The sequence below is a fragment of the Muscardinus avellanarius genome, assembly GCF_963383645.1.
Source record: "Muscardinus avellanarius genome assembly, chromosome: 15".
NCBI classification, from domain to species: Eukaryota; Metazoa; Chordata; class Mammalia; order Rodentia; family Gliridae; genus Muscardinus; species Muscardinus avellanarius.
Window position 1 is genome coordinate 21,902,803 of NC_137801.1, and position 27,134 is coordinate 21,929,936.

General features: G+C 41.1%; 1 protein-coding gene across 1 annotated transcript; it reads left to right on the forward strand.

The window, feature by feature from the left end:
- Nucleotides 1–359: 359 nt before the first annotated feature.
- Nucleotides 360–27,134, forward strand: SLC4A1AP (solute carrier family 4 member 1 adaptor protein; the record flags this gene model as incomplete). The annotated part of the gene is made up of 14 exons (XM_080711343.1): nt 360–1,016; nt 1,229–1,424; nt 6,768–6,890; nt 9,265–9,325; nt 9,663–9,802; nt 12,722–12,921; nt 14,174–14,243; nt 14,838–15,024; nt 16,045–16,156; nt 18,754–18,988; nt 21,298–21,384; nt 22,494–22,561; nt 24,143–24,212; nt 27,085–27,134. 14 exons carry the CDS (start codon nt 360–362, stop codon nt 27,132–27,134), a joined length of 2,256 nt encoding a protein of 751 aa, XP_080567469.1.

Consider the following 27,134-nt stretch of genomic DNA (forward strand, 5'->3'; position numbering starts at 1 on the left):
CCGAGGGGCTCGAAGCGAGGGTCGGATCCGGCCTGGAGGGCAGGTTTGTTGATTAGTGGGCCAGGACTTCCGGAAGTGCTTCTTCGCAATCAGGCTGGGCCACAGGAAGTCACTACAATCCGATTGCCACCTCTAAAGATGTCCTCATTTTGCAGAGCCCCGCGGCAGCCTTTTTCTGTTATTCCGACCTACAAGTGTTGGCCACCACTTTACAGAGCTCTGGATTTTGAATGATCAACCCTACCATCCCCGCCTGGGGGAGACGCTGGGAGTTGGGAAGGAGGCGACGAAGGCAGGAACTCAGAGAGCGGAGGGCGAGGATTCCGAGGAACACCTTTTGCGGTTGCACCGGGGCGAGGATGGCTGACACTCCCTCTCAATCGGAACCGCCGGCGGCGCAAGAGCTCAGTGGCGACTTTAAAAAGCCGGCCCTGCCAGTGGCCCCGGCAGTGCGGGGTAAGGCCCCGGCCGCCGGTCCTGCAACCCCTGGGGAAGCGAAGAAAGAATGGCCCACGGAACTGCTGGACCCAGACTCTGGGGAGCCCGACGGCCCTCCGCCGCGGCCGGACAGCGGAGAGGCTCCGACGCCACCGGAAGACCCGCTGCGCCCGCCGACCTCGGTTTCTTCTTCTGGCTGCCCGGCCCGGGCTTCCCCGTACCAAGAGCCGCCGTGGGGCAGCCCAGCCACGGCACCCTACAGCCTTGAGACTCTCAAGGGCGGCACCATCCTTGGCACCCGTAGCTTGAAAGGGTCGAGTTGCTGCCTGTTCGGAAGGCTGCCTAGCTGCGACGTGTGCCTGGAGCATCCTTCGGTGTCTCGGTACCACGCCGTGCTGCAGCACAGGGCGGCCGGCCCCGACGGAGAACCAGACGCGCAGGGCTTTTACCTCTACGATTTGGGAAGTACCCACGGTACTTTCCTCAACAAAACTCGGATCCCACCCCGCACCTATTGTCGAGTCCACGTCGGGCACGTTTTTCGCTTTGGAGGCAGTACCCGGCTCTTTATCCTTCAGGTAAGTAGAAAAACCTAAAATGGAAACCTCGAGACTTCATCGTGCTGGGATCCTGAGCTTCTTAGGCTTTACTTGTGGGTGGGGATTTTTCTCAGTCAGCAATTACAAGTTTTAGTCCTCATCTACAAACCTCTGTACACATTACCCTATTTCTAACTTCCACATTCCTGAACAATAAAATACCCCCCCCTTTTTTTTACTTGTTTTATCAGGGACCAGAGGAAGACCGGGAGGCAGAATCTGAGTTAACAGTAACACAGTTGAAGGAATTGCGTAAGCAGCAACAACTATTGTTGGAGAAGAAGATGCTTGGAGAAGATTCAGATGAAGAAGAGGAAATGGATACTGGGGAAAGGAAGAGAAATACTAGTAGCCAAGATGATGAGATGGGTTGTACCTGGGGAATGGGTAAGAAATTGGAAGTGCTGCCAGAGGTTAATGTGGGGTAGGGGGTTACTAGAGATTGAACCCAGGGTCATTTTGTCTCTGAGCTACACCCTCAGCCCTAGTTTTTATTCTTTATTTTGAAACAGGGCCTCACTAAGTTGTGGAAGGCCTCACTAAGTAGCTGAGGTTGGCTGCAAACCTGTGCTCCTCCTGTTTCAGCTTCCTAAGAACTGGGATTACAAGCATGCGCCACAACCCCTGGCTTTAGAAGTTAATATTTTGAGTTTGTCACTAGTGGTACCCTTAAATGTTTATCATACAGTCTGTTTTCATGACTCTTTGAGATAGTGCAAACAGAATTCGCAGACAAGAGAACCAAAACTCAGAGTTATTAACTTTACTGATGTAAAAAAAAGTTGAATTAATTACAGATACTATACAGAGGCTATGTAATTGAATTAATTACAAATAGTATGGAAATAGTATCTCTCCATATACATGTGTATGTGTGTGTGTATGTATATAGAGAGAGTGGCTGTGTAGAGTGAGGTATGTTCTATTCTTACTAATGTCCATTTCTGGAGAGTGGCCAATTTCAGGTTAATTTATGGCTACAGGCAACACAAAGAATGATTTAGTCTTTAGTGTAAGTAATGAGGATTGAGTCCAGGGTGCTCTACCACTGAGCTCTACATTTTCTTCCTTCCTTTCTCCTTCCTTCCTTCCTTCCTTCCTTCCTTCCTTCCTTCCTTCCTTCCTTCCTTCCTTCTTTTCTGTGGCACTGGGGTTCCTGGAAACCCTTTTACCTTCGGGCTACACTCCCAGACCTATTTTTATTTGGAAACAGGGTCTCTTAAGCCAGCACGGCTGGCTTCGAACCTGCGCAATCCTCCTGTCTCTGCCTCCCAAGCGCAAGGATTACAATCGTGCGCCACCACGCCTGGCTCTTTATTTATTTAGAGATAAAGCCTCACTAAGTTACCAAGGCTAGCCTTGAATTTGGAATCTTCCTGCTTCATCCTCCTAAGCATCTGAGATTGGTAGCTGGACCACTATGCACAACTTTGATGGATATTTTTATTTATTTATTCACTTATTTTTTTGTTACTGGAATTGAACCCAGCCCCCCCCCCCCCCTTTTCTGAACCAGGTCTCACTAAGTTGCTAAGGGTATTGTTAAATTGCTAAGGCTGGTCTTGAACCTGTAATGCTTCTGTCTCAGGCTCTCAAGTAACTAGGATTACAGATGTGCACCACCCTGCCTGGCTTCAGTGGATATTTAAAATGTGTTTTAATGCACTTTCTTATTCAAAACATTTCCTCAGCATACAATTAACTTACTATCTTCACTATTAAAAAAAATATATTTATTAGTTGGGTGTGGTGGTACACACCTGTAATCCTAATACTTGTGAGGCTGAGACAGGAGGATTACAGGTTGGAGGCCAGCCTCAGCAATTTAGTGAAACCCTCAACAACTTAGACTCCATTTCAAAATTTTAAAAAAGGGAGTTGGGCGTGGTGGCGCACGCTTGCAATCCCAGCATTCCGGAGGCTGAGACTGGAAGATCATGGTTCTTGGACAGCCTCAGCTACTTAGTGAGGCCCTCTGCAACTTGTGAGACCCTGTTTCAAAATAAAGAATAAAAAATAGGGTGAGGGGTATAGCGCAGAGGTTGAATGCCCCTGGTGGGTTTCATCCCAGGCTTGCAAAAAAAAATAATAATAAAAAATAAATAATAATAATAATAATGATAAAATGAAATAAAAATTAAAAAAATTAAAAAATAGCTGAAGTGTAGCTTGGAGGTAGAATGCCCCTTGATTCAATCCCTAGTATTGATTCAATCCCCAGTACTATACTATAGTTTTTTATATATTTTATATCTACAAATATATATTTATATATAAATATGCATATATTAAAAATATATGTTACTGACCTTGTCCTACATACAATTATCACTGGAGGGGGTGGAACTACATTCAGTCAATTATGGAATATTATTTAGTATATTATCTTGAGTTTTTTTGTACTTTGTGAAAATTCCTTGAAGGGTAGAATATCTAATTAGAGAAAGCTGGCCCCTTAGCCAAAGGAATGAATTGAATTTTCTACAAACACTAGCCATTTTAGAAGATGGATATTCAGAAGCCAAGACTATAAAAAAAGAGAGGATGGCTTTAATATGTAGCTAGGAACACAGAGTAAATATTCCGAAATTGCTGGTGCTAAGTGCTAAACAAAGTTAGAATTAGAGAAGGGGGCAGTCCCTGCGGACCTGGGCCTGTGTGGTCTACCGTGGTACCCGCAGGTGGTCATTGAGTACTCGCAGCATGGCTAGACCAAATGGGCTGTAAATACAAAATGTACACTGGCTGGAACCCAGAGGCATTCGACCTCCGAGCTACACCCCCTGCCCAGTTTTTAATTCTTTTATTTTGAAACCGGGTCTCACTGAGTTGTGGAGGGCCTCACTAAGGAGCTGAAGTTGTCCGCGAACCGAGATCCTCTGGTCTCAGCCTCCCGAATGCTGGGATTATAAGCGTGCGCCACCACGCCCGGCTGTACACTGGATTTCAAAGACTGAAAAAGAATGTAAAATATCTCACTCATGATGATCTCATATTGACTATGTCAGAATGACAATACTATAACCTGTTTCTTTTTGTTTTTTTTAATGTTAATATAAAATGTAAGATTATGTGTATGGCTTTCATTATAATTCTATTGAGTAGCACTGACTTAGATCTTCAGAAAATTCTTAGCAAAAGGGTCTTGATCTGGGACTTGCGGGAAAGGAGCAGTAACTCTTATGAAGCTGATTGATACTCATGGTAGGGACTAATGATTTTAAGAGAATAATGGATTTACCAGTCAATTTGGCAGATATGAGAAGTATTAAGAATTTATATTGGAGACAAAGTATTAGACCCGAGTAAGAGAAAGAATCCGAGTAAGAGAAAGACCCGAGTAAGAGAAAGGGTGAGGAGCTCAGATTTCTTTCAAAAATTTTGCCTTTAGCAAATTTGCCCATGGATGAGTTTACTTAAAACTAATATATATGGCCTGTTGTTTTATATTATGTTGTTTTGATGGTTTTCTATTAATTATATAACTTGCTACTTGTAAGATTTCAAAAGCATTTATAAACTTCTTGTTTCTTACCTTGATCAGAACTTAGAAGTTATATTGTTAACTTTTTCCCATACTTTCCTCATGTAAGTCTTTGTTGAGTTGTTTCAAGTTATTAATAATACTGTCTATTTTATATTTCAATTTTTTTGGCAGTACTGTGGTTGGAACCCATGGGCATTCTACGTCCGAGCTACACTCCCAGCCTTATTTATTTATTTATTTATTTATTTATTTATTTATTTATTGCAGTACTGGGAATGGAACCCAGGGGCATTGTACCTCCAAGCTACACCCCTAGCCCCATTTTTTAGCCTTTTTTAAAAATTTTGGAAACAGGGTCTCACTGATTTGTGAAGGACCTCACTAAGTAGTTTATTCTTTATTTTGAAACAGGGTCTCATTGAGTTACAAAGGGCCTCACTAAGTTTGTTTGTTTGTTTGTTTATTTATTTATTTTGGTGGTTTTGGGGTTCCTGGAAACTCTTCTGCCTCTGGGCTACACTCCCAGACCTATTTTATATTTTTGTTTGAAAACAAGGTCTCTTAAGCCAGCGAGGCTGTCTTTGAACCTGCGCGATCCTCCTGTCTCCGCCTCCCAAGTGCAGGGATTACAAGTGTGCACCACCATGCCCGGCTAATACTTCATTTTTTTTTTTTTTTTTTTTTTTGGTGGTACTGGGGTTCCTGGAAGCCCTTCTATCTCCGGGCCACACTCCCAGACCTATTTTTTACATTTTTATTTGGAAACAGGGTCTCCTAAGCCATAGCGCGCGGCTAGCTTCGAACCTGCGTGATCCTCCTGTCTCTGCCTCCCAAGCGCGGGGATTACAAGCGTGCGCCACCACGCCCGGCTAATACTTCAATTTTTTAAAATTAAAATTTAGCTGGGCATAGTGGCGCACACTTGTAATCCCTGCGCTTGGGAGGCGGAGTCAGGAGGATCGTGCAGGTTCAGAGCCAGCCTCACTGGCTTAAGAAACCCTGTTTCCAAATAAAAAATATAAAATACGTCTGGGAGTATAGCCCGGAGGCAGAAGGGTTCCATCTCCAATACCACCACCAAAAAAAAATAAATAAATAAATAAAATTTACATTTAATTTTTAATTTTTGTGGCACTGGGGATTGAACCCAGAGGCATTCCACCTTTGAGCTACATCCCAGCTCTATTTTATCTTTATTTGGGTACATGGTTTGCTATATTGATGAGTGTCACTACTTGCTGAGGCTGTCTTTGAACTTGGTGATCCTCCTTTCTCAGCCTCCCATGCACGAGGATCACAAGCATATGTCACCATGCCTAGTATACATTTAATTCTTAAAAAAGAAAAAAGTTGCCTTTAAAATAAAGTGATAGAGCTGGGTGTGGTGGCACACACTTGTAATCCTCGCACTTGGGAGGCCGAGACAGGAGGATCGCACAGGTTTGAAGCCAGCCTTATCTACTTAGTGAGGCTCTTGGCAACTTAGTGAGACCCTGTTTCCAAATAAAATATAAAATAGGTCTGGGAGTATAGCCTGGAGGTAGAAAGCCTCTGGGTTCCACCCCCAGTACCACATAAATAAATAAATAAATAAATAAATAGTGATAACTGGGCATGGTGGTGGTATGTACTTGTAATCCCAGTACTCGGGAGGCTGAGATAGGAGAATTGCAGGTTCATGGACAACCTCTGCAACTTAGTAAGGCCCTCAGCAACTTAATGAGACTGTTTCAAAATAAAAAATGAAATAGAGCTAGGGGTATAGCCCAATGGTAAAATGCCCCTGGGCTCAATCCTTAGTACCAAAATATTAGTAATACTAATAATGATGATAAAGTGATGGGGAAAAAAGCCAGGTATGGTGGCACACACTTGTAATCCTTGTAGTTGGGAGGCTGAGATAGGAGGTTGCTGGTTTAAGGCCATTCTCCACAACTTAGTGACCCTGTTTCAAAATAAAAAGTAAGGTAGGGCTGGAGGTCGTACTCAGAGGTAGAATGAATGCCTGAGTTCAATCCTTAGTACCACCAAAAAAAAAAAAAAAAAAACAACCCCTAGAAATGTCATAGAAGTTTGATTTGTATGTAACTTAGAAAACTTAAATATGTTCATAGTGCTATTTTTGGTTGTTTTACCTCCACCAGCAAATATCTTTTTTTATGCAGCCTAAAAGGATGGTGGGTGCCATGCAGACAATCTTTCACATATTTGATTCTCTTTCCATTCTTTCTCACACCCTGTAGGAGAAGATGCTGTAGAGGATGAAGCTGAAGAGAACCCCATTGTCTTAGAGTTCCAGCAAGAAAGGGAAGCCTTTTATATAAAGGATCCAAAAAAGGCTCTCCAGGGATTCTTCGACCGAGAGGGTATGCAAACAGTTTCTGACTCTGACGGCAAAGTGAGCCTCAGGCTTAGAAATGCTTTACTTGCTGTTTTCTTTGTTGAGTTCTTGCCCTTGTGGTCAGTGGCTTCAGGTTTAATTTTGGTTTATTTTTTCGTGGTGTTGGATATTTGAACCTAGTGCCTTCTGTATGCTAGGCAAGTACTCTACCACTGAGCTATACTCCCAGCCTCAGATTTATTTTGAAAGCAGTAAAAATGTTTTTATTCTCTTTTCTCCTCTTGGGATAAAGGAGTACTTTTTTCTTGCTTCATCTAATTCTCAAAAATCCTGGATTTTCTTGGTAGGGAAATTGAGCCAATGTATTGTATTTTTTATTCCTTTTTTTTTTTTGGCAGGTCTAGGGATGGAACCCAGGGGCATTTGACCTCTGAGCTACATCCCCTGCCCTACTTTTTATTCTTTATTTTGAAACCGGGTCTCACTGAGTTGCAGAGGGCCTCACTAAGTAGCTGAGGCTGTCCGTGAACCACGATCCTCCGGTCTCAGCCTCCCGAATGCTGGGATTACAAGTGTGCGCCACCATGCCTGGCTTTTTTTATTCCTAATTAACCTCATCTTTTGTATTTTTTAACATAAATTTTGACTTTATATCATTAAAAATTTCCATAGAAGATTGTTTCAGAGCCAGGCATGGTGGCACACAATTGTAATCCCAGCATTTGGGAGGCTGAGACAGGAGAATTGTGGCCAGCCTCAGCTACTTAGTGAAGTCCTTTGCAACTCAGTGAGACCCTGTTTAAAATAAAGAATATCTCGGCAACTTATTGAGACCCTGTTTCCAAATAAAATATAAAATAGGTCTGGGAGTATAGCATGGAGGTAGAAAGCCCCTGAGTTCCATCCCCAGTACCACTAAATAAATAAATAAATAAATAAGGCTGGGGGTATTGGTCTAAGATAGAATGCCCCTCGGTTCTATCCCTAGTACCATACACACACAAAAAAAAAGATTGGCTGGGCGTGGTGGCGCACGCTTGTAATCCCCGCGCTTGGGAGGCAGAGACAGGAGAATCGCGCTGGTTTAGGAGACCCTGTTTCCAAATAAAAATGTAAAAATAGGTGGTCTGGGAGTGTAGCCCGGAGGAAGAAGGGCTTCCAGGAACCCCAGTACCACCAAAAAAATAAATAAATAAATAAAAGATTGTTTCAGTAGAAGAAAACATCTATCTATAGTGTGTGTGTGTGTGTATTATTTTATGGATACACAGTCATTCCTGGGAATCCTCAAGGGATTAGTTCCAAGACCTCTCCCCCAATCAGAATACCAAAATCCAGTGACGGTCAAGTTTCTTATGTATTTGGATATAGCCTACACATAGCCTGTCATGTACTTTAAATTACTTCTAGATTACTTATGATACCTAATACAATGTAAATTCTATGTAAATTGGTATACTTTATTGTTTAGAGAATAACAAGAAAAGGAAGTCAGTGCTGAAGGCATAGCTCAGTGGTAGAGTGGGAACTCAGCATGCACCAGACCCCAGGTTCAATCCTCAGCACCACTACTGACTAACTAAATAATAAAAATTAACAGTGTAAAGAGGAGTTATACAGACACAAGAGCAAAGGATGCCAACAGTGTGTATTCATATACATTGATTTAAAAAAATCTGTGATTGAATCCCAATATGATACATAATCCCACTTATGTATATATAAGTAAACACACACACGCACACACACACACAGAGGCACATCTGCACTTAATATCTGTGCTTCTAAAAACAACCTGACAAAATAAGAACTTAAATCTACAGCTTACAGAAAATATGAAATTACTCTAGAGTGAACATAACGGTGTGTGGAGGATTGGCTGGTTGTTTTGGTTTTGTTTTCTGGTGGTACTGGAGATTGGAACCAGGATTTTTATATTCTGAGCACCTGTCCCGCTGAACCACACCCTGCCCTAGGGTTGAAGGTTTTGATATACTCACTTTTCTCTGTATCAGATGCATTGTACTTTTGTTACCAGGGGTAATCCCTAAGAATGGGATGTGAGATGTATTGAAATTTAGCATTCAGTGTCATGTGGAAACTTGATGTCCTTAACCTTTGCTCTCTTTTCTCATTGTTTGAACTAGTAATTTTCTTTTCTTTTCTTTTTTTTGTGGTACTGGGGTTTCTGGAAACTCTTCTACCTCCAGCATACACTCCCAGACCTATTTTATATTTTATTTGGAAACAGGGTCTCTTAAGCCAACACTCGCAGCTGGCTTCGAACCTGCGCAATCCTCCTGTCTCTGCCTCCTAAGTGTGGGGATTACAAGCGTGAGCCACCACGCCTGGCTCAACTAGTAATTTTCAGATATTATTATTTTGTCTTCCTCTCATAGGAGAAGAATTAGAATATGAATTTGATGAACAGGGACACAGCACTTGGCTCTGCAGGGTGAGGTATGTAATTTTCTTATTAATGTCCATTTCCGGAAAGTGGCCAATTTCAGATTAAGTTTATGGTTGTAGAAAACAACACAAAGAATAACTTTAGTCTTTAGATTATGCCTAAATTTGATCCTTGATAGTTTAGTAACACCTGTAGTACAGGGAGGTGGGGTGAGATAGATAAGAGGTATAGAGAAGATGTTTCAAGTGCAGCCTTGGCAAGAGAAAATAAAATGAACTGAGAGCTTGAAACCCATCTCAAACAGCATGACTGTCTTCCTATCGTATTACTTGTCTTCATGAGAACTGGAACTTAGTGCTGTGCTGTGTTCCCTCTAAAACATTGTAGATTACCTGTGGATGATTCAACTGGGAAGCAGCTGGTGGCTGAGGCCATTCACTCTGGAAAGAAAAAAGAAGCAATGATTCAGTGCTCACTGGAAGCCTGCCGCATTCTTGATACTTTGGGACTGCTGCGGCAGGAAGCAGGTCAGTATATGGGAGTCATTTTATTTAAAATCAACAACAACAACAACACAAAAGGTAGTAAAATCTCTTTACAGGAGGAATATGTAAGTTGTACAGAATATTTAGAAGTGCAAGAAAAAAAATCCCTTATTGCAGTACCCTAAGGTAGCTATTGTTTATGTTCTCCCTGATATTTATATATACAGGATCGCAGGGCTGGGTTTGTAGAGTATCTAGAGCACTTGCCTAACATGTACAAGGCACCAGGTTTTATCTCTAGCACTGTAAGAAAAAAAGAGTTTAAAACTAGATCCTTTGAGCCGGGCGTGGTGGCGCACGCTTGTAATCCCCGCGCTTGGGAGGCTGAGACAGAAGAATATCTCTAGCACTGTAAGAAAAAAAGAGTTTAAAACTAGATCCTTTGAGCCGGGCGTGGTGGCGCACGCTTGTAATCCCCGCGCTTGGGAGGCTGAGACAGAAGAATTGCGCAGGTTCGAAGCCAGCCTCAGCTACTTAGTAAGGCTCTCAGCAACTTAGTGAGACCCTGTTTCCAAATAAAATATAAAATGGGTCTGGGAATATAGCCCAGAGGTAGAAAAGCCCCTGGGTTCCACCAGTACCACCCAAAAAAAAAAAAAAAAAAAAAATAGATCCTTTAACAAGAACAAGAAACACACACTCATATACAAATATTTATTCTTTTGTGATTTACCCTTTTTTTTTTTTTTTTTTTTTGCGGTATTAGGGATGGAACCCAGGGGCATTTTCCCTCTGGGCTACACTCTCAGCCTTATTTTTTATTCTTTATTTTGAAACAGGATATTACTGAGTTACTGATTACAAGTGTGTACTACCATGCCTGGCAATGATTCCCTTTTTTCCTTTTTCCTTTTTTTTTTTGCACAGTATTAGGAATGGAACCCAGGGGTATTCTGCCTCCAAGCTACCCCCCCCCAGCCCTTTTTTTTTTTTTTTTTTGATAGTGGGAATGGAACCCAGGGACATTGTACCTCTGAGCTATACCTCCAGCTCTATTTTTTATTCTTTGTTTTGAAACAGGATCTCACTGAGTTGCAAAGGGCCTCACTAAGTAGCTGAAGCTGCTGGGTATGGTGGCACACACTTGTAATCCCAGTTCTTAGGAGGCTGAGACAAGAGGATCACACAGGTTCAAAGCCAGCCTCAGCTCCTTAGTGAGGCTCTCAGCAACTTAGTGAGACCCTGTTTCCAAATAAAGTTTAAAATAGGTCTGGGAGTATAGCCCAGAGGTAGAAAAGCCCCTGGGTTCTACCCTTAGCACCAACAATACATACATACATACATACATACATACATACATACATACATAGTAGCTGAGGTTGGCAGTGAACTGGTATCTTGTCTCAGCCTCCCAAATTCTGGGATTACAAATGTGTACCACTATACCTGGCCTATTTTATTTATTTATTTATTTATTTATTTATTTATTTATTTATTTGTGTGGTGCTAGAGATTGAACTCAGGGGCATTCTACCTCTGAGCTACACTCAGCCCTTTTTTTATTCTTTATTCTTTCTTTTGAAACAAAGTCTCACTGAGTTGCAAAGGGCCTCACTAAGTAGCTGAAGCTCTCCTCAAACCTCAATCCTCCTGTTTCTTATTTTTTATTTTATTTTATTATTTGTTTTGAAACAGGTTCTCACTGAGTTACAGAGGGTCTCACTTAATTGCTGAGTCTGGCTGCAAATCTGTGATCCTCCTGTCTCAGTCCCCCAAGTACTCATGTTACAGGTATGTACCACCACACCTGGTGTAATCTCAGAACTTTCTATTTATTTTATTTTATTATTTAATTCATTAAACATTAATTCTAGCCACATGTGGTATTACATGCCTGTAATCCCAGTTCTTGGGAGGCTGGGATAGGAGAATCACTGGCTCAAGACCAGCCTCAGCAATTTAGTAAGACCCTCTTTAAGACCTTGTTTCAAAAAAATAAAATGGACTGGTGGTGTACATCAGAGGTAAAACACCCCTGGGTTCAATCCCTAGTACCATGAATAATAATAATAATAATAATAATAATAATAATAATGAGCTTGAGGTGTAGTGTGGAGGTAGAATGCCCCTACCTCCTGGTTCAATTCCTAGTAACTAACACACACAAAACAAAACATCATACATTATGTTCTGTCCTCAGAACCCTGGGAACTATCATTTTTCAAAGACTATCTTTATAAATTTGACTACTTAGGTACCTTATATAATTGGGATTCTGAAATAAATGTGGTGTGTGTGTGTGTGTGTGTCTGACTTATTTCTTGTGACATAATATCTTCATATTGTAGCCCTTTTTATATGTGATTGGCAGCCTAAGATAAGCTTTAAAGTTCTTTTTGAAGCTCTTGTCTACTTGCCTTTTTTCTTTTTCTAAAATTGTTTTCTTAGTACTAGATATTGACTAGTACTATATACTAGTACTAAATGCTAGTATTAGTATCTTAATACTAGATATTGAGCTACTCAGAGGTAGCTCATTTACTCAGAGGTAGCTCATTCTACCTTTGAGCTATACTCCTAGCCCTATTCTATTTTGAAATAGGATCTCACTGCCAGGCGTGGTGGTGCATGCTTGTAATCCCAACATTTGGAAGGCTGAGACTGGAGGATGGTGGTTTGTGGACGGCCTCAGCTACTTAGGCCCTTCGCAATTCAGTGAGACCCTGTTTCAAAAATAAAAAGACTAAAACCTAGGGCTAGGGGTGTAGCTCAGAGGTACAATGCCCCTGGGTTCCATTCACAGTACTGGAAGAAAAACAAAAAGAGTCTCACTAAGTTGCTGAGGCTGGCATCAAACTGTAGTTCTCCCCATCTCTGCCTCCCAAGTACTGCAATTACAGGTGTGCACCACTGAGCCTAACACTTTTTCTAAAACTTACTTGTCAATTTATCTACCTCTAGTATCTCGGAAAAGGAGAGCCAAGAACTGGGAAGATGAAGATTTTTATGACAGTGATGATGATACGTTTCTTGATCGGACTGGCTTGGTTGAGAAGAAGCGCCTGAACCGAATGAAGAAGGCTGGGAAAATTGATGAGAAGCCAGAGACCTTTGAATCCCTGGAAAGTCTTATTTATAGAAATAGCTATGATCTTTTGTGTGTTTGTGTGTTTTTGGAGATTGAACTCAGGGGCATTCTGTCTCTGACCTACACCCCCAGCCCTATTACACACACACACACACACACACACACACACACACACTTATATTATTTATATGTATTTGTTTTTAAAATTTGAAACAGGATCTCACTAAGTTTTGGAAGGCCTCACTAAGTTGCTGAGGCTGGCCACGACCTGAAATCCTGTCTCAGCTTTCCAAGTACTAGGATTACAGTCATGTGCCACCATACCTGGCAATATGTTTTTTAAATTGAATTATTTATTATTTAAATCTGTTCTATGATAATTACAGTTTATAAAGCAGCAGCATAAAAATCTGGTACTGAGATACTACTTTTGTTATCTGTAAAAACAACTAGTCTTATCCAAATTGTTGGGGGAAAGATTGGCTTGCTCCAGGTTGGTCATTAATGAAGATTCTTCGGATGTATTACTCCTAAAAAATAAAAAAAGTAATTCCAGGTTAAGGCATCTAAGATGAAATGGACTTTAGGACAGTTAAGGGGAATCACAGGACTTTTGAGGAGTATAGTATAGAATTAATATAGAACGGTATATCCTTCATAAAATTATAATGTGGCATGCACTTAACACTATTTAATAGTATTCAGAACTTAAAATCTTACCCAGAAGTTTGGCAGTATTCTATTCATTAATAAAAACAAATGCCTACTGCTTTCTTTTGAGTAAAATAAAGTCTTAGTTAATTCATCCTGTATAATTCTAAGTTCTTTTGTTCAGAAATTAATTCAGCTACACTTGAACAAATGAAAGACTTAGCTGACTTCTGAATTGATCCTCTTAACACTTGTAGTAACAATACTAAAAATGGGTGGATGGTGCCGAGTGCCATGGCACATGCCTGTGATCCTAGTACTTGGGAGGTGGAGACAGAAGAATCACAGGTTCAAGGACAGCCTCAGCAAGTAGTGAGACTCATTAACCTAGTGAGACCCTGTTTAAAAATAAGATTGGGCTGGGGGTATAGCTCAGAGATAAAACTCCCTCAGGTTCAATCATTCCCAGTACCATAAAGAAAAAAAAAGGATGAAAAACAGTTTGGCGGGCATGGGGGCAAGACCCTGTTTCAAAACAAGAAGTTAAAAAGGTCTGGGGGTGTAGTTTGAAAATAGAGTGCCTCTGGATTTAATCCCCAGTATCACACATATCCACAAAAAAGAAACGGTTTAAAAGAGGGAATTTTCTAACCTTGTTGATTTGGGTGTTACAGGTTGCAAAGTTAAATGATGCTGAAAGGGAACTTGCTGAAATTTCTGAGAAGCTCAAGACCTCAAGCAAAGGTAAGGCTGTCAGCAAACATGGAGCATGTATAGTGCGTTGTGCTAGGCACTGGGGCTACGTTGGTTAATAAGATTGTAGAATATGGAGTCCTCTAAGGAGCAGAGTATCATTTTTAGAGCTATAACAACATTGTAAATCATTTGGCTTAACCTTTTTTTATTTAATACTTAAGGGGAAGCCTGGCATAGTGGTTCATGCCTATAATCCCAATACTTAGGAGGCTGAGACAGGAGGATCACAGGTTTTCAGCAAGCCTCAGCAACTTAATGAGGCTTTCAGCAACTTAGCAAGACCCTGTTTTCAAATAAAAAATTAAAAAGGGCTGGAGGTATAGCCTGGAGGTTGAAGGCCTCTCGGTTCCATCCCCAGTACCACAAAAGGAAAAAAAAAAAGTTGAGAGAAATTAAGCCCATTGAGAGAAAATCACTTCCCAAGACCCAAGACCTCACAGCTACAACCTGTTTCCTTATTCCGAATATCAATGATGATTTCTGTCTAGCTTTTTGTTAGTGACTTCTCTGTGGAAACTTTGGCTGGATTTAAAAATATTTGGAGTCATCTTCCTAAACATCTATCATCCCTTTCTTGGACAGCTCTATCAGAGTCACCATCTCAGGATTCTTTAGATGCGTTTATGTCAGAGATGAAATCAGGGAGTGCATTAGATGGTGTGTCCCGGAAGAAACTTCATCTGAGAACTTTTGAACTGAGGAAAGAACAACAGAGACTTAAGGGGTTGATAAAAATTGTAAAACCAGCAGAGATTCCAGAACTAAAAAAGTAAGTAACCAGTTGATAATTGGAGTTCATTAGAACTTAAAATAAGCATGGTAGCATACATAACACTTTGAATTATCTTTTTGTCTTCTTAGATAATTATAGAAATATAAAAAATTTTATTTGTAATGCTGGGAATTGAACCTAGGGCCTTATGCTGTCTAGACAAGTGCTTTCCCAGTGAGCCACATCCTTAGCCCAGAAAGCCCTTAACGCATAGATCAACAGTTGAATGGACAATGACATTGCCCAGTGTTAACAGAGTTATTAAGGGCAAGATGAGGTTGTTCTGTTGACAAGATCAGTAGTTGCAGTGTCTCCTTGAAGGACCAGGCATCCTAACCACCCCCTTTCTACACACACACGCTTTTTTTCTTAACTTTTGTGCTCAGAACTGTTGCATGTGGTTATGGTAACTGAACTCCACATAAGTAAGGTTTTCTTCAGAGATTGTTTGGAAACAGGGCTTTACACCATGGATCCATCTCCTGCCACAAAGTGGAGATGGGGTCATGAATTCTCCTTTGCTGATGACCTTTGTACTATAGTTATTATTTGGTAAATGTGAAGTCATATAGCATATTGCAAATTACTAGATTAAAGAAACAACTTTATCTTGCCCTTAATAACTCTGTGACAGTCAGCGATATCATTGTTATTCAGACTTTGTTGGTTTAATAACTTTTTGCTGTGTGCTCAGATATTAATTTTGTGGTAATTTTTTTTGTTTTGTTTTACTGATAGTATCTTTGTTAGTGTTAGGAGACTTATTATTTATTTTGGTGCTAGGGATTGAAGCCAGAAACATTCTGCCTCCAAGCTATACCCCTACGCCTATTTTATTTTTATTTTGAAACAGGGTCTTGATAAGTAACTGAAGCTGGCTGAGAACCTGCAACCCTCCTGTCTCAGCCTCCCAAGTACTGGAATTATAGATGTGTGCCACCATGCCTGGCTAGGGTATTTTTAGATAAAACTTTGGACTCACTGGAATAGATATGTATAGTTGTTCTTTCTTCCTAGGATTGAAAGTCAGACTACAGATGCAGAAAACAAAGCTAAGAAGCTGACATTGCCACTCTTTGGTGCCATGAAAGGAGGAAGCAAATTCAAGTTAAAAACTGGAACAGTAGGGGTAAGTTGTGAGTCAGGGCACTAAACTTTTAAGTTCTTGAGTTATCCTTGAACTAGTTTTCTTTCTTTTGAATGCAAATGACTTATTCTGAGTGGTGTGAAAAAAGACTATGGGCTCAGCATAATTGTATCTTTCCCAGAATTTGAGTTTTAGATTTTTTTTAAGGTTAGGTTATTAAGAATTGGCAAATTCATGTCAGTCGATCGCAAGTAACCAATGTGTACATTAGAATACCATTTTATTTCTAATGAACGTTGGATTTAGGAATGGACTGCCTGCATTAAATGTTTTTGTTTTTACATGGTATTGAGGATTGAACCCAGGGCCTCGTGCATGCGAAGCAGGTGCTGTACTACTGAGCTGTATCCCTAGTGTTTTTCTTTTTAACCTCATCTTGAGACTGAGTGTCACAAATTTGCCCTGGCTGGTCTTGAACTAGCAATTTTCCTGCCTCAGCCTCCCAAGTAGCATGTTTCACTGTACCTGGCATAACTTGGTGACTAGATAAAATATTTAGACTCCACCAACATTTATTAGTAACATAGTATATGCCCTTGCCTTTGCAACATGATTTCCTATACTTTTTAAAATCCTTCTAACACCTTATAACATATGGGCATGACTGTGTCTTACAAATGGGGAAACAGAGGAAGAATAACAGATCACACCATCATTATATAACTAAGCTGACAGATCTAGTTCACTTACTTTAGTTTTGTGATCATTCTTTTTTTGTGGTACTGGGATGGAACCCAGGGGCATTCTACCTCTGAGCTACACCCCCACCCCTATTTTTCATTCTTCATTTTGAAACTGAGTTGCAAAGGGCCCACTATGTAGCTGAGGCTGTCCATGAATCGAGATCCTCCTGTCTCAGCCTCCCAAATGCTAGGATTACAAGCATGCGCCACCACGTCCAGCTGGTTTTGTGATCTTTCTACTCATCTGTAATACCTCACTGATGGACATTTATGCACATTACTGTTTACAGATTCCAACTTTTTTGTGTATGGCACTGGCGATTGAACTCAGGGGCATTCTACCTCCAAGCTAGACCTCCCAGCCCGATTTTATTCTTTTACTTTGAAACAGGGTCTAAGTTGCAGAGGGCTTCACTAAGTAGCTGAGGTTGACTATGATGAACCTGTGATCCTCCTTTCTCAGCTTCCTAGGTACTGTGATTACAATCATACGCCACCATGCCCAGCTTAGATTCAACTTTTAAAATATTTTTATCGCTGGGCGTGGTGGCGCACGCTTGTAATCCCAGCACTTGGGAGGCTGAGACAGGAGGATTGCACAGGTTCAAAGCCAGCCTCAGCAATAGTAAGACTCTCATCACCTTAGTAAGACCCTGTTTCAAAATGAAAATAAAAATAGGGCTGGAAGTATAGCTCAGAGGTAGAAAGGCCCTGGGTTCAATCCCCAGTACCAAAAATGAATGAATGAATGAATGGATGAAAGCTGGACATGGTGGTGCACTTTTGTAATCCCAGTACTTGGGAGGCTGAGACAGGAGGATTGCAGGTTCAAGAACAGCCTCAGCAATAGTGAGACTCTCATCAACCTAGCAAGACCCTTCAAATTAAAAATAAAATAGGGCTAGGGGTGTAGCTCAGAAGTAGAATGCCCCTGAGTTCAACCACCAGCGCCCCCCCCCCACAAAATGATAAATTAATAAACTAAAAATAAAAGATTTGTGTCACTCTAAAGAGCTGAACATTGTATGTTAGTTTTCTAGGACTGCCATAATAAAATGCCAGCGATAAAGAGGCTTAAACCACAGAAATTTGTTTCAAGGTTCTGGATGCTGGAGGTTCAAGAGCAAGGTGCTGGCAGAGTTGTTTTCTTCCTTGGCTCGAGGTGGCTGTCCTGCTGCCTTCGCCTGATTGCCTCTGTGTATATGTCCCTGGTATATCTTCAAATGACACAAGACATATTGGCTTAGGGCCCCACCTAATGCCTCATCAGTATCTCCAATCACAGTCACATTCCAGGGTACTGAGGTCTCAGGTGAGTTTCTGGAGGGAAACAGTTCAGCCTTCGTATCTTAAGTTGGGGCAAGCTGCCCTCTGGTGGCAGAGGCCTGTGGGCCCAGCTACATATTCTGCGTTAGTTATGAGATTTTATAATACATTATGGTCCTTTAATTATGAGGTATAATAGGACAGAATTCCTGCAGCTATTACTCATCTGGAATAAACGGTTTGGCCCCCTCCAAGCTGTGTCAAGTGTTTTGTATTTAGTAATCTGTTGCCCCCTCCCCTACAGTGCTGGGAATTAAACCCAGAGCCTTGCCTGTGCCAGGCCAGCAAGCACTCTCCCAGAGTTACGGGGGTGGTACTGGGGATTGAGTCCAGAGGCATTTTTCTGTCTCTGAACTGTACCCCAGCCCTATTTTATTTTTATTTTGAAACAAGGTCTCCTTAGGCTGATGAAAGTCTCAGTGATCCTCTTGTCTCGGCCTCCCAAGTACTGGGATTACAGCGTGTGCCCCCGTGCCCAGCTTGACCTACACGTTCAGCTCAACGTCTGGAAGAGTTCGTCTCTTCTCACCATTATGCAGAACTACTTGTGTAGTTTTGTTTCCTTCATAGAAGCTGCCTCCGAAGCGTCCAGAACTCCCTCCAGCTTTAATGAGCACGAAGGATGAGCCTGAAGTAGAAGAGGAGGAGGAGGAGGAAGAGGAAGAAGAGAAAGAAAAGGAGGATCAGGAAAAGAAAACAGAGGACGGAAGCAGCAGGTTGCCGCAGGAAGTGAGGTCAGAAACAGCAGTGCAGGACATGGGCACCCGCGCAGATGACACGCATTCTGAAGATGCTACAGGCCGTGGTAACACCTTTCTTCTCCTGTGCTGTTCAAAGGGCCACTGCACTCACGGGATAGATTAAAAGAGCAAAGTCGGTTCTTGCCTGTGTGTTTCAGCTTTGTATATGTGTATTTCTTTAGTAAAGAAATAGATTTTCTTAGTCTTCTTCCTTTGACTGCCAGTCATTATGTATGCCACTGCAAGTTAAGGGCAGGTGTTTGCAGTCTGTTCTAGAGTCATAGAAAATCAGAACTTTTAGGTTCTGAAGTCACAGCTGCGGAGGAATGAACTAAGCAGGAGGGCTGTGGAGTGGTGGGTGGTGGGGCTGACCAGGGGCTTCAGGCTGTCTCCCCATCTCTAAACAGAGGCTAAGCAGACTGTACCTGATAAACTCAAGTTCTTAAGAAAGATCATGCCTCATTTATCTTTTTGCCTGTAGTACCTAGAAGAGAACCTGGCACATTGTATTCACTCACCTGAAAAAAGAGTTAATGAAAAATGTTAGCAGAGGGAATTACTTGATTTTTTTAAATTTTAGAAATTTAATATCATACATAAAAGTCCAAAGAAGGGAAAGCTTCCAGAACTCATCCCTTGAGTTATTGTTTACCTGTTGGTACTCTCACTCTTTATCAACTGCAGGAATTAGTTTCCTGCAGGTTAGCACACTGCTTTGCAAGATTAAGATGCAACAAAAAACGTGGAGCATGAGGAAAATTAAAACTAGCATCAAATGTGCCTCTCTACTTCCAAACAGACCAGGCTGATCTGCTTAACACCAGGGCCGGGTGTAGCCTTGTCTTGAATCACCTTCAGCCGAGGAACAGAACAGTTGCTGTTTCCTTGTCATTTAGTTGTTAGCAAAACACCTTGCCTTTTTACAAAGATACTTACACATTTTTCCCCCTGACCCTGGTCTTTGAACCATTTCATCAGGAAGTGGAGCAATAAGTATTTTTATTATATTTTGTTGTTTAGGGAATCAAAGTATATATATGTGTAAAAATAATATAGGTTTTAAAATTTGGTTTATAAGATGGAACAATTAGTAAATCTGTAGTTAATGAGGAATTATTCTGGACCTTTTTTACTTTGTTTTCTACTTGTTTTTTATAACACGAAGATTATACTACACACATTGTTTTATAGCATTTTTTTCTTGTGTCTTCAAATGTCTTTTTTTTCTTTTTTTTTTTTGTACTGGGGTTCCTGGAAGCCCTTCTACCTCCGGGCTACACTCCCAGACCTATTTTATATTTTTGAAACAGGGTCTCTTAAGCCAGCGCGGCTGGCTTCGAACCTGCTAGATCCTCCTGTCTCCGCCTCCCAAACGCGGGGATTACAAGCATGCGCCACCACACCCAGCTATTTTATACTTTTTAATTTGGAAAGGGTCTCTTAAGCCAGCGTGGCTGGCTTCGAACCGTGCGATCCTCCTGTCTCTGCCTCCCAAGCGTGGGGATTACAAGTGAGCGCCACCACGCCCGGCTTAAAATGTCATTTTGTTTTGTTTGTTTGTTTATTTTGTTTATTATGGTACTGGGGATAGAACATAGGGGTATTCTACCTCCGAGCTACACTCCCGGTCCTATTTTTTCCTTTTTATTTTTTGAAACAGTGTCTCAGTGAGTTGCGAAGGGCCTCGTTAAGTAGCTGAGGCTGTCCGCAAACGCGATCCTCCAGTCTCTGCCTCCTGAATGCTGATTAAAATGTCATTTTAAATGCTGCCTTTTACTAAGGGGAATAGTGGTTCATCACATGAGTATATCATAATTTGCTTAATTAATTTTCCCTTGTTAAACATGTCCAGTACTTCTTAATTTTTGATATTGTAAGCATACTTATAAGCCAGGTGCAGGCCTGTAATCCCAGTACTTGGTGGCTAAGACAGGCACGTTTGAGGACAGCCTCAGCAATACAGTGAGACCTTCCTTCAAAACAAAAACATAAAAGGGGCTGGGGTGTAGCTCAGAGTTAGAATGCCCCTGGGTTCAATCCCCAGTACCACAAAAACAAAATGTATTTATATGTAAATCTTAGTGCCCAACTCTGGCTTTAAAAAAAAATGTTCCTGGAAGTAGAATTTCTAGGCCAAAGAGTATATATATTTTTAGGACTTTTGTTAGTGTTGCCAATAAGTTTTATCTCAGAATTGGCTAGTTTTTTTAAGTGGAAAATTGTTGGTTTTCTGTTAGACATCTGGAAGTACATTTATTGAATATCTTATTGAGGTTGAATAACTAGGTTATATATGTGTATATATATACTTCTCTTGCTTTTGTTTTCTTGGCTTTTTACCATGAAATAAACAATAAAAATATGCTTTTTATAGGAAATATGTCTCAATTCAGCCAGGAGAAACAGAAAGAAGATCATCAAGAGAGTAGTGAAGCAGCAGCATCGTGTGAGGACCAGTCAGGTAAGCAGCAGAGGCTGCCGCTCTGCCGTGGCCACTCCCTGGCTTCAGCGGAGGCTGCAAGGGGTGGCTTTACAGTGCCAGAGGTGCGCTCACCAGGGCCAGGACAAAACTGGGATGTATAAGAGGTTTGTGTTCAGTGCTGTCCCATTTGCCTTTCTTTTACTCCTTTTCTACTTCCCAGAGTTCCCTTTCCCTGCTCCCAGAATACTAATGCCTTGATGGTTCCTTCTGGTTATACAAAGCCCTTCCCAGTCTTACCTCTTCCACAGTTGAATATGTCACACCATGGAAGTGATTCCAAGCTTATTGGCTAAGCTGGGTGTGGTGGCGCATGCTTGTAATCTCAGTACTTGAGAGGCTGAGACAGAAGGATCTGGGTTCACAGCCAGTCTCAGCTATTTAGTGAGGCCCTCTGCAGCTTAGTGAGACCCTCTTTCAAAATAAAAGGATGAACTTGAGCTGGGAGTGTAGCTTGGAGATAGAATACCTCTTGGTTCCATCCCTAATATCACACACACAGAAAAATTGGCTGAGAGCTTGGCAGTGCTGAGGATTTTGGGGGGTGATGATCACGTAGATGTTCATTGCCTTGCATCCCAGTATCTAGACTCCCAGAAAGAAAGCAGGCATTCAGCATAAATCACATTGTTTGCACAGTGAACTTTGTAAAGAAGGACTGCTTGTCAGATGTGGTAGTGGTATACACTTGTAATCCCAGTATTTGGGGGATTGAGACAGGAGGATCGCAGGTTCACGGCCAGCCTCAGCAACTTAGGAAGACTCTGTTTAAAAAAAAAAATTGGACTGGGAGTATAGCTCAGAGATAGAATGCCCCTGGGTTCAATCCCCAGTACCACAAAAAGAAGGATTGGTTTTACTTGTAATCATTAAACTGTGTAATAATAAAAGCAATGTCATCATATTTAAGCTTGTAGAAAAGCCCAAGGTTTTGAAACTAGGGATATTAATAAAGGAAAAACTCTTCTTAGTTTTTACAGTAGTAAATTGTCGCTGAGGGTTTCCTCAGTAATTGCAACTCTCTTGGGCTTTTTTTCTTTCTATATTACTTTTTTGAGAATTAACTATTACCACTTTTTTTCTTAAATTAGCATCAAAGAGTGAATATGAGAAAAGCAGAGATGAATTGAAAAAAAAGAAAACTCCTGGTCCAGGCAAAGTAAGTCCTTCACTTGTTTGAAGGTAAAGTCACTGTTCTTGTCATAGCCCACAGCCAAGAGCAGGAATCTTTGGAGACTAACTTAACAGAGTTCCCAGGAGCTTGACCCTCTCTCCTAGAGGTCTGGCTCTTCGTTATTTTTGAATTCTGTATTTTCTTTCCATCTACCCTGTTCCCTTTAACTGCTCACACACCTACTTCTTTTATTAACTTGTGAATCTTTCTTCATATCCTAGTATACCATACAAAGGCATTTGAATAACTTGTTTTCTTCCTTTTGTTACACAAAAGGTATATTAATGCACTCCATTCTACATCTTAATTCTTTTTTACATATCACAGAAATCATTCTATATCATGTATCAGGAGCTTCCTACTGCATGGATATACTCTAACTAGCTATCGGTGGACACTTAGATTGTTTCTAGTCTTTTACTGTACCAGTGCCATATGAATGTGTGTGTGTGTGTGTGTGTGTGTGTGTGTGTGTGTGTGTGTGTAAAATTCTGTATGGATGAGCTCCCAAAAGCAGGATAGCTAGGTTTTGTTGGGAGGATGCCAAGACCACCCTCAGTAATTAAGAGTCCCAGGACTCAGCATACAGTTGTTTTTACAGCTTTGATTTCCTACAGCAAAAGGATGCCAGGCACAGTTAGCAATGGAACCAGGCAGAATCAGAGGAAACCAGGTGCTAACTTTGAGGGGTCCTCTTCTACTAGAGACGCATAATATGCTTAATTCCCAGAGCAACAAGTTGAGAGATACGTGAACTGTCGCTGGCTAGAGTAGCTTGTTAGAGACTCAGTGCTGAGGATCTTTGTTGGGGATTGATCACATAGGTGTTCCCTGCTGGGCATGTACCCCCCAGACTCCCAGAATGAAAGCAGGTATTCAGCGTAAACTGCTTGTTTGTGTAGTAGAAGCACAGTGAGCCACCTTTATTAGTTAGGGTGATAGTAATCCAAGTTTCCAGACACCAGCCAGAGTCCAGCCTTGCTACAGGCTTTCAAAGGATAGCAGCCAGACTTGCTCTGTTAACTCTTTTCAGCACTTATATCTGCATCGGCTTGCCACCCTGTGTGTGTGTGTGTGCTACTAGGGGTGGAACTGACAGGCTTTTCTACCTCCGGGCTATACTCCCAGCCCCATTTTATACTTTATTTGGAAAGAGAGTCTCACTAAGTTGCTGAGAGCCTCACTAAGTAGTTGAGGCTGGCTTTGAACCTGTGTGATCCTCCTGTCTCAGCCTCCCAAGCGCGGGGATTACAAGTGTGCGCTGCCACCCCTTTTCCAAATAAAATATAAAATAGGTCTGGAAGTATACCGAGGGTTCCACCCTCGGTACAACCAAAAAAAAAAAAAAAAAAAAAGAACATGACCTCACCCTCACTAGCTGAAAAAAATCAGTTTGTTTGGGCTTTATTTATGGAAAAAAAAAATAATCAAGCTCCAGAGGGAGAATGCTCCCCTAACGATCACTAATGGAAACTGTTCTCTCTTAGTTTTTGTTAACAGGCATAAGAACAATAATTCTTAGAGTTCAAATTCTTTCGGGTAAACTAATTCATCTTTTCTTTGTAGTTTCCACCCATACTTTCTTCCAAATATCCTGAAGATGACCCAGACTACTGCGTGTGGGTCCCACCTGAAGGTATATTGTTGTTGCTTTTTGTTTCCCCTAATAAGATTTCTTTCTTTATATATTTGAATAGGCAATATATATCTAGAGTTCAAAATAAGAAAGCTACAAGAGTATATAGAGAAAGGTGTCTCTTCTGGCATAACAGATAGATTAAAAGATCTAAAGAGACATTTCAACTATATATAATTTGTGCATCCCATTTGGATCTTTACTCTTAATAACTGCTAAAAAAGTTATGAACCAATCAGATAACTTTGAATACTAGTTGGATATTTGATGATTCTAAGAAATTATTGTGATTTTTTTTAAGTATAAATGATGTTGAGGTTTTTTTGGGGGGATCCTTATTCACAGATGGAATGACATCTGGAATTTACCTAGAAATAACCCAGTGATAGGGAAAAGATCATAGGTTAAAGCAGGATTAGCCACATATTGATCATTCTTAAAGCTAGATAAGGAGTTCATGAGTGTATATTTTCTATTTTGCACATGTTTAAAATTTTCTTTGTGTGTTTGTGGGGGTACTGCGGTTTGAACCCGGGGTGTATTCTAGCTTTGAGATACACCCCCAGCCCTATTTAACTTTTCTTTCTTTCTTTTTTTTTTTTTTTTTGGTGGTACTGGGGTTCCTGGAAGCCCTTCTACCTCCGGGCTACACTCCCAGACCTATTTTTACATTTTTTATTTGGAAACAGGGTCTCCTAAGCCAGCACACGTGGCTGGCTTCGAACTTGCGCGATCCTCCTGTCTCTGCCTCCCAAGCGCGGGGATTACAAGCGTGCGCCACCACGCCCAGCTTTACTTTTCATTTTGAAACTCCCTACAGTGATGAGAGTCTCACTACTTGCTGAGGTTGCCCTCAAATCTGTGATCCTCCTGTCTCAGCCTCCCAAGTACAGGCGTGTGCCATCATGCCCAATTTTAAATTTTCTTTATTAAGTTAACAGACAAAAAATCAAGTCTTCAGGTTGTACTTCAACTACTCATTTTTTCCTGTAAAGACAACTGAGTATTAGTTTCTTATTAATACTTATATAAAATGCCTATATAGGCAATAAATCACATATTTCACCATTTTTTCCTACACAACTGGAAGTATCTTCTTGCTATCTTGCACTTAGCACTTTATAGAGATCCTTCCATAGGTATTTATAGATGTCTTGTTTTCTTTTCTTTCTTTCTTTCTTCCTTTCTTTCTTTCTTTCTTTCTTTCTTTTTTTTTTTTTTTTTTTGGTCTGTGTGTGTGTCTGGTAGTGAGAATTGGACTCAGGGGCATTCTACCTTTGAGCTACACCCCCAGTCTTATTTTATTTATTTATTTATTTATTTATTTATTTATTTATTTATTTATTTATTTATTTGGTGGTACTGGGGTTCCTGGAAGCCCTTCTATCTCCGGGCGACACTCCCAGACCTATTTTTACATTTTTTAAATTTGGAAACAGGGTCTCCTAAGCCAGTGCGCACAGCTGGCTTCAAACCTGCGCGATCCTCCTGTCTCTGCCTCCCAAGCGCGGGGATTACAAGCGTGCGCCACCACGCCCGGCTTATTTTTTTTATTTTTAAACAGGATCTCAATAAGTTACTGAGGGTCTCGCTAAGTTGCTGAGGCTGGCTACAAACCTATGATCCTCCTGTCAAAACCTCCCAAGTACTGGGATTACAAGCATGTACCACCAAACCTGGTTTGCCATTTTATTTTACATGTCAGCATAGCTCTTTTTTTTTTTTTTTTTTTTGCGGGTCTGGGGATGGAACCCAGGGGCATTGACCTCTGTGCTACACCCCCCTGCCCTATTTTGTATTCTTTTTATTTTAAAACAGGGTCTCATTAAGTTGCAGAGGGCTTCACTAACAGTTTCCCAAATGCTGGGATTACAAGCATGCACCACCACGCCCAGCTAGCATAGCTCTTTTTTATGGTATGATTATACCTTTAAACAGTTCCATCAGTAGTTATTTGCTGTGTTTCCAGTCTTCTGCCATTACAAACAACTTTAAATATATAAATTTTAGAGGTACATTTTAGAAAAAGCTAATAAAAGTCACCATGCTGGCTCAAAGGTGTGAACTTTTTTTTTTTTTTTTTTTTAGGTCTAGGGATGGAACCCAGAGGCATTTGACCTCTGAGCCACACCCTCTGCTCTATTTTTTATTCTTTATTTTGAAACAGGGTCTCGGCCGGGCGTGGTGGCTCACGCTTGTAATCCCCGCGCTTGGTAGGCAGAGACAGAGGAGGATCGCGTAGGTTCGAAGCCAGCTGCGCTGGCTTAGGAGACCCTGTTTCCAAAAATAAAATAGGTCTGGGAGTGTAGCCCGGAGATAGACGGGCTTCCAGGAACCCCAGTACCACCAAAAAAAAAAAAAAAAGAAAGAAAGAAATAGGGTCTCACTGAGTTGTAGAGGGCCTCAGTAAGTAGCTGAGGCTGTCCGCGAACCGCGATCCTCTGGTCTCAGCCCCCAAATGCTGGGATTACAAGAGTGCGCCACCACGCCCGGCTAGGTGTGAACGTTTTTGAGATCGTCTGACTGCTTTCTGTGAAGGCTATATGGGTTTCTTGCCCACACACACAAGGTTAGGTGGTGTCTGAGATGTTTCTCACATCCTCATTACATGTTGCTTTTTTATGATGCTCTTCTTAAGATCCTAGTAATCAATAGGAATTTAGTTGTTAGAAATGTCAGCTTTTTATCTGCTGATAAAGTCTATGGTAGAAGTGAAAAAAATACTATATTCTGAAACTATATAAAAAGTTAAATTTCTATCATACATAGAAGAAACCTTATTTTATTTTTGGGCTACAGATGTCAGATATCTTTTCCCTCTTGTTTCTGGAAGAGTAAATATATTTCTTTCTTTTTTTATACTTTGATTTAGGCCAAAGTGGAGATGGCAGAACCCATCTTAATGACAAGTACGGTTATTGA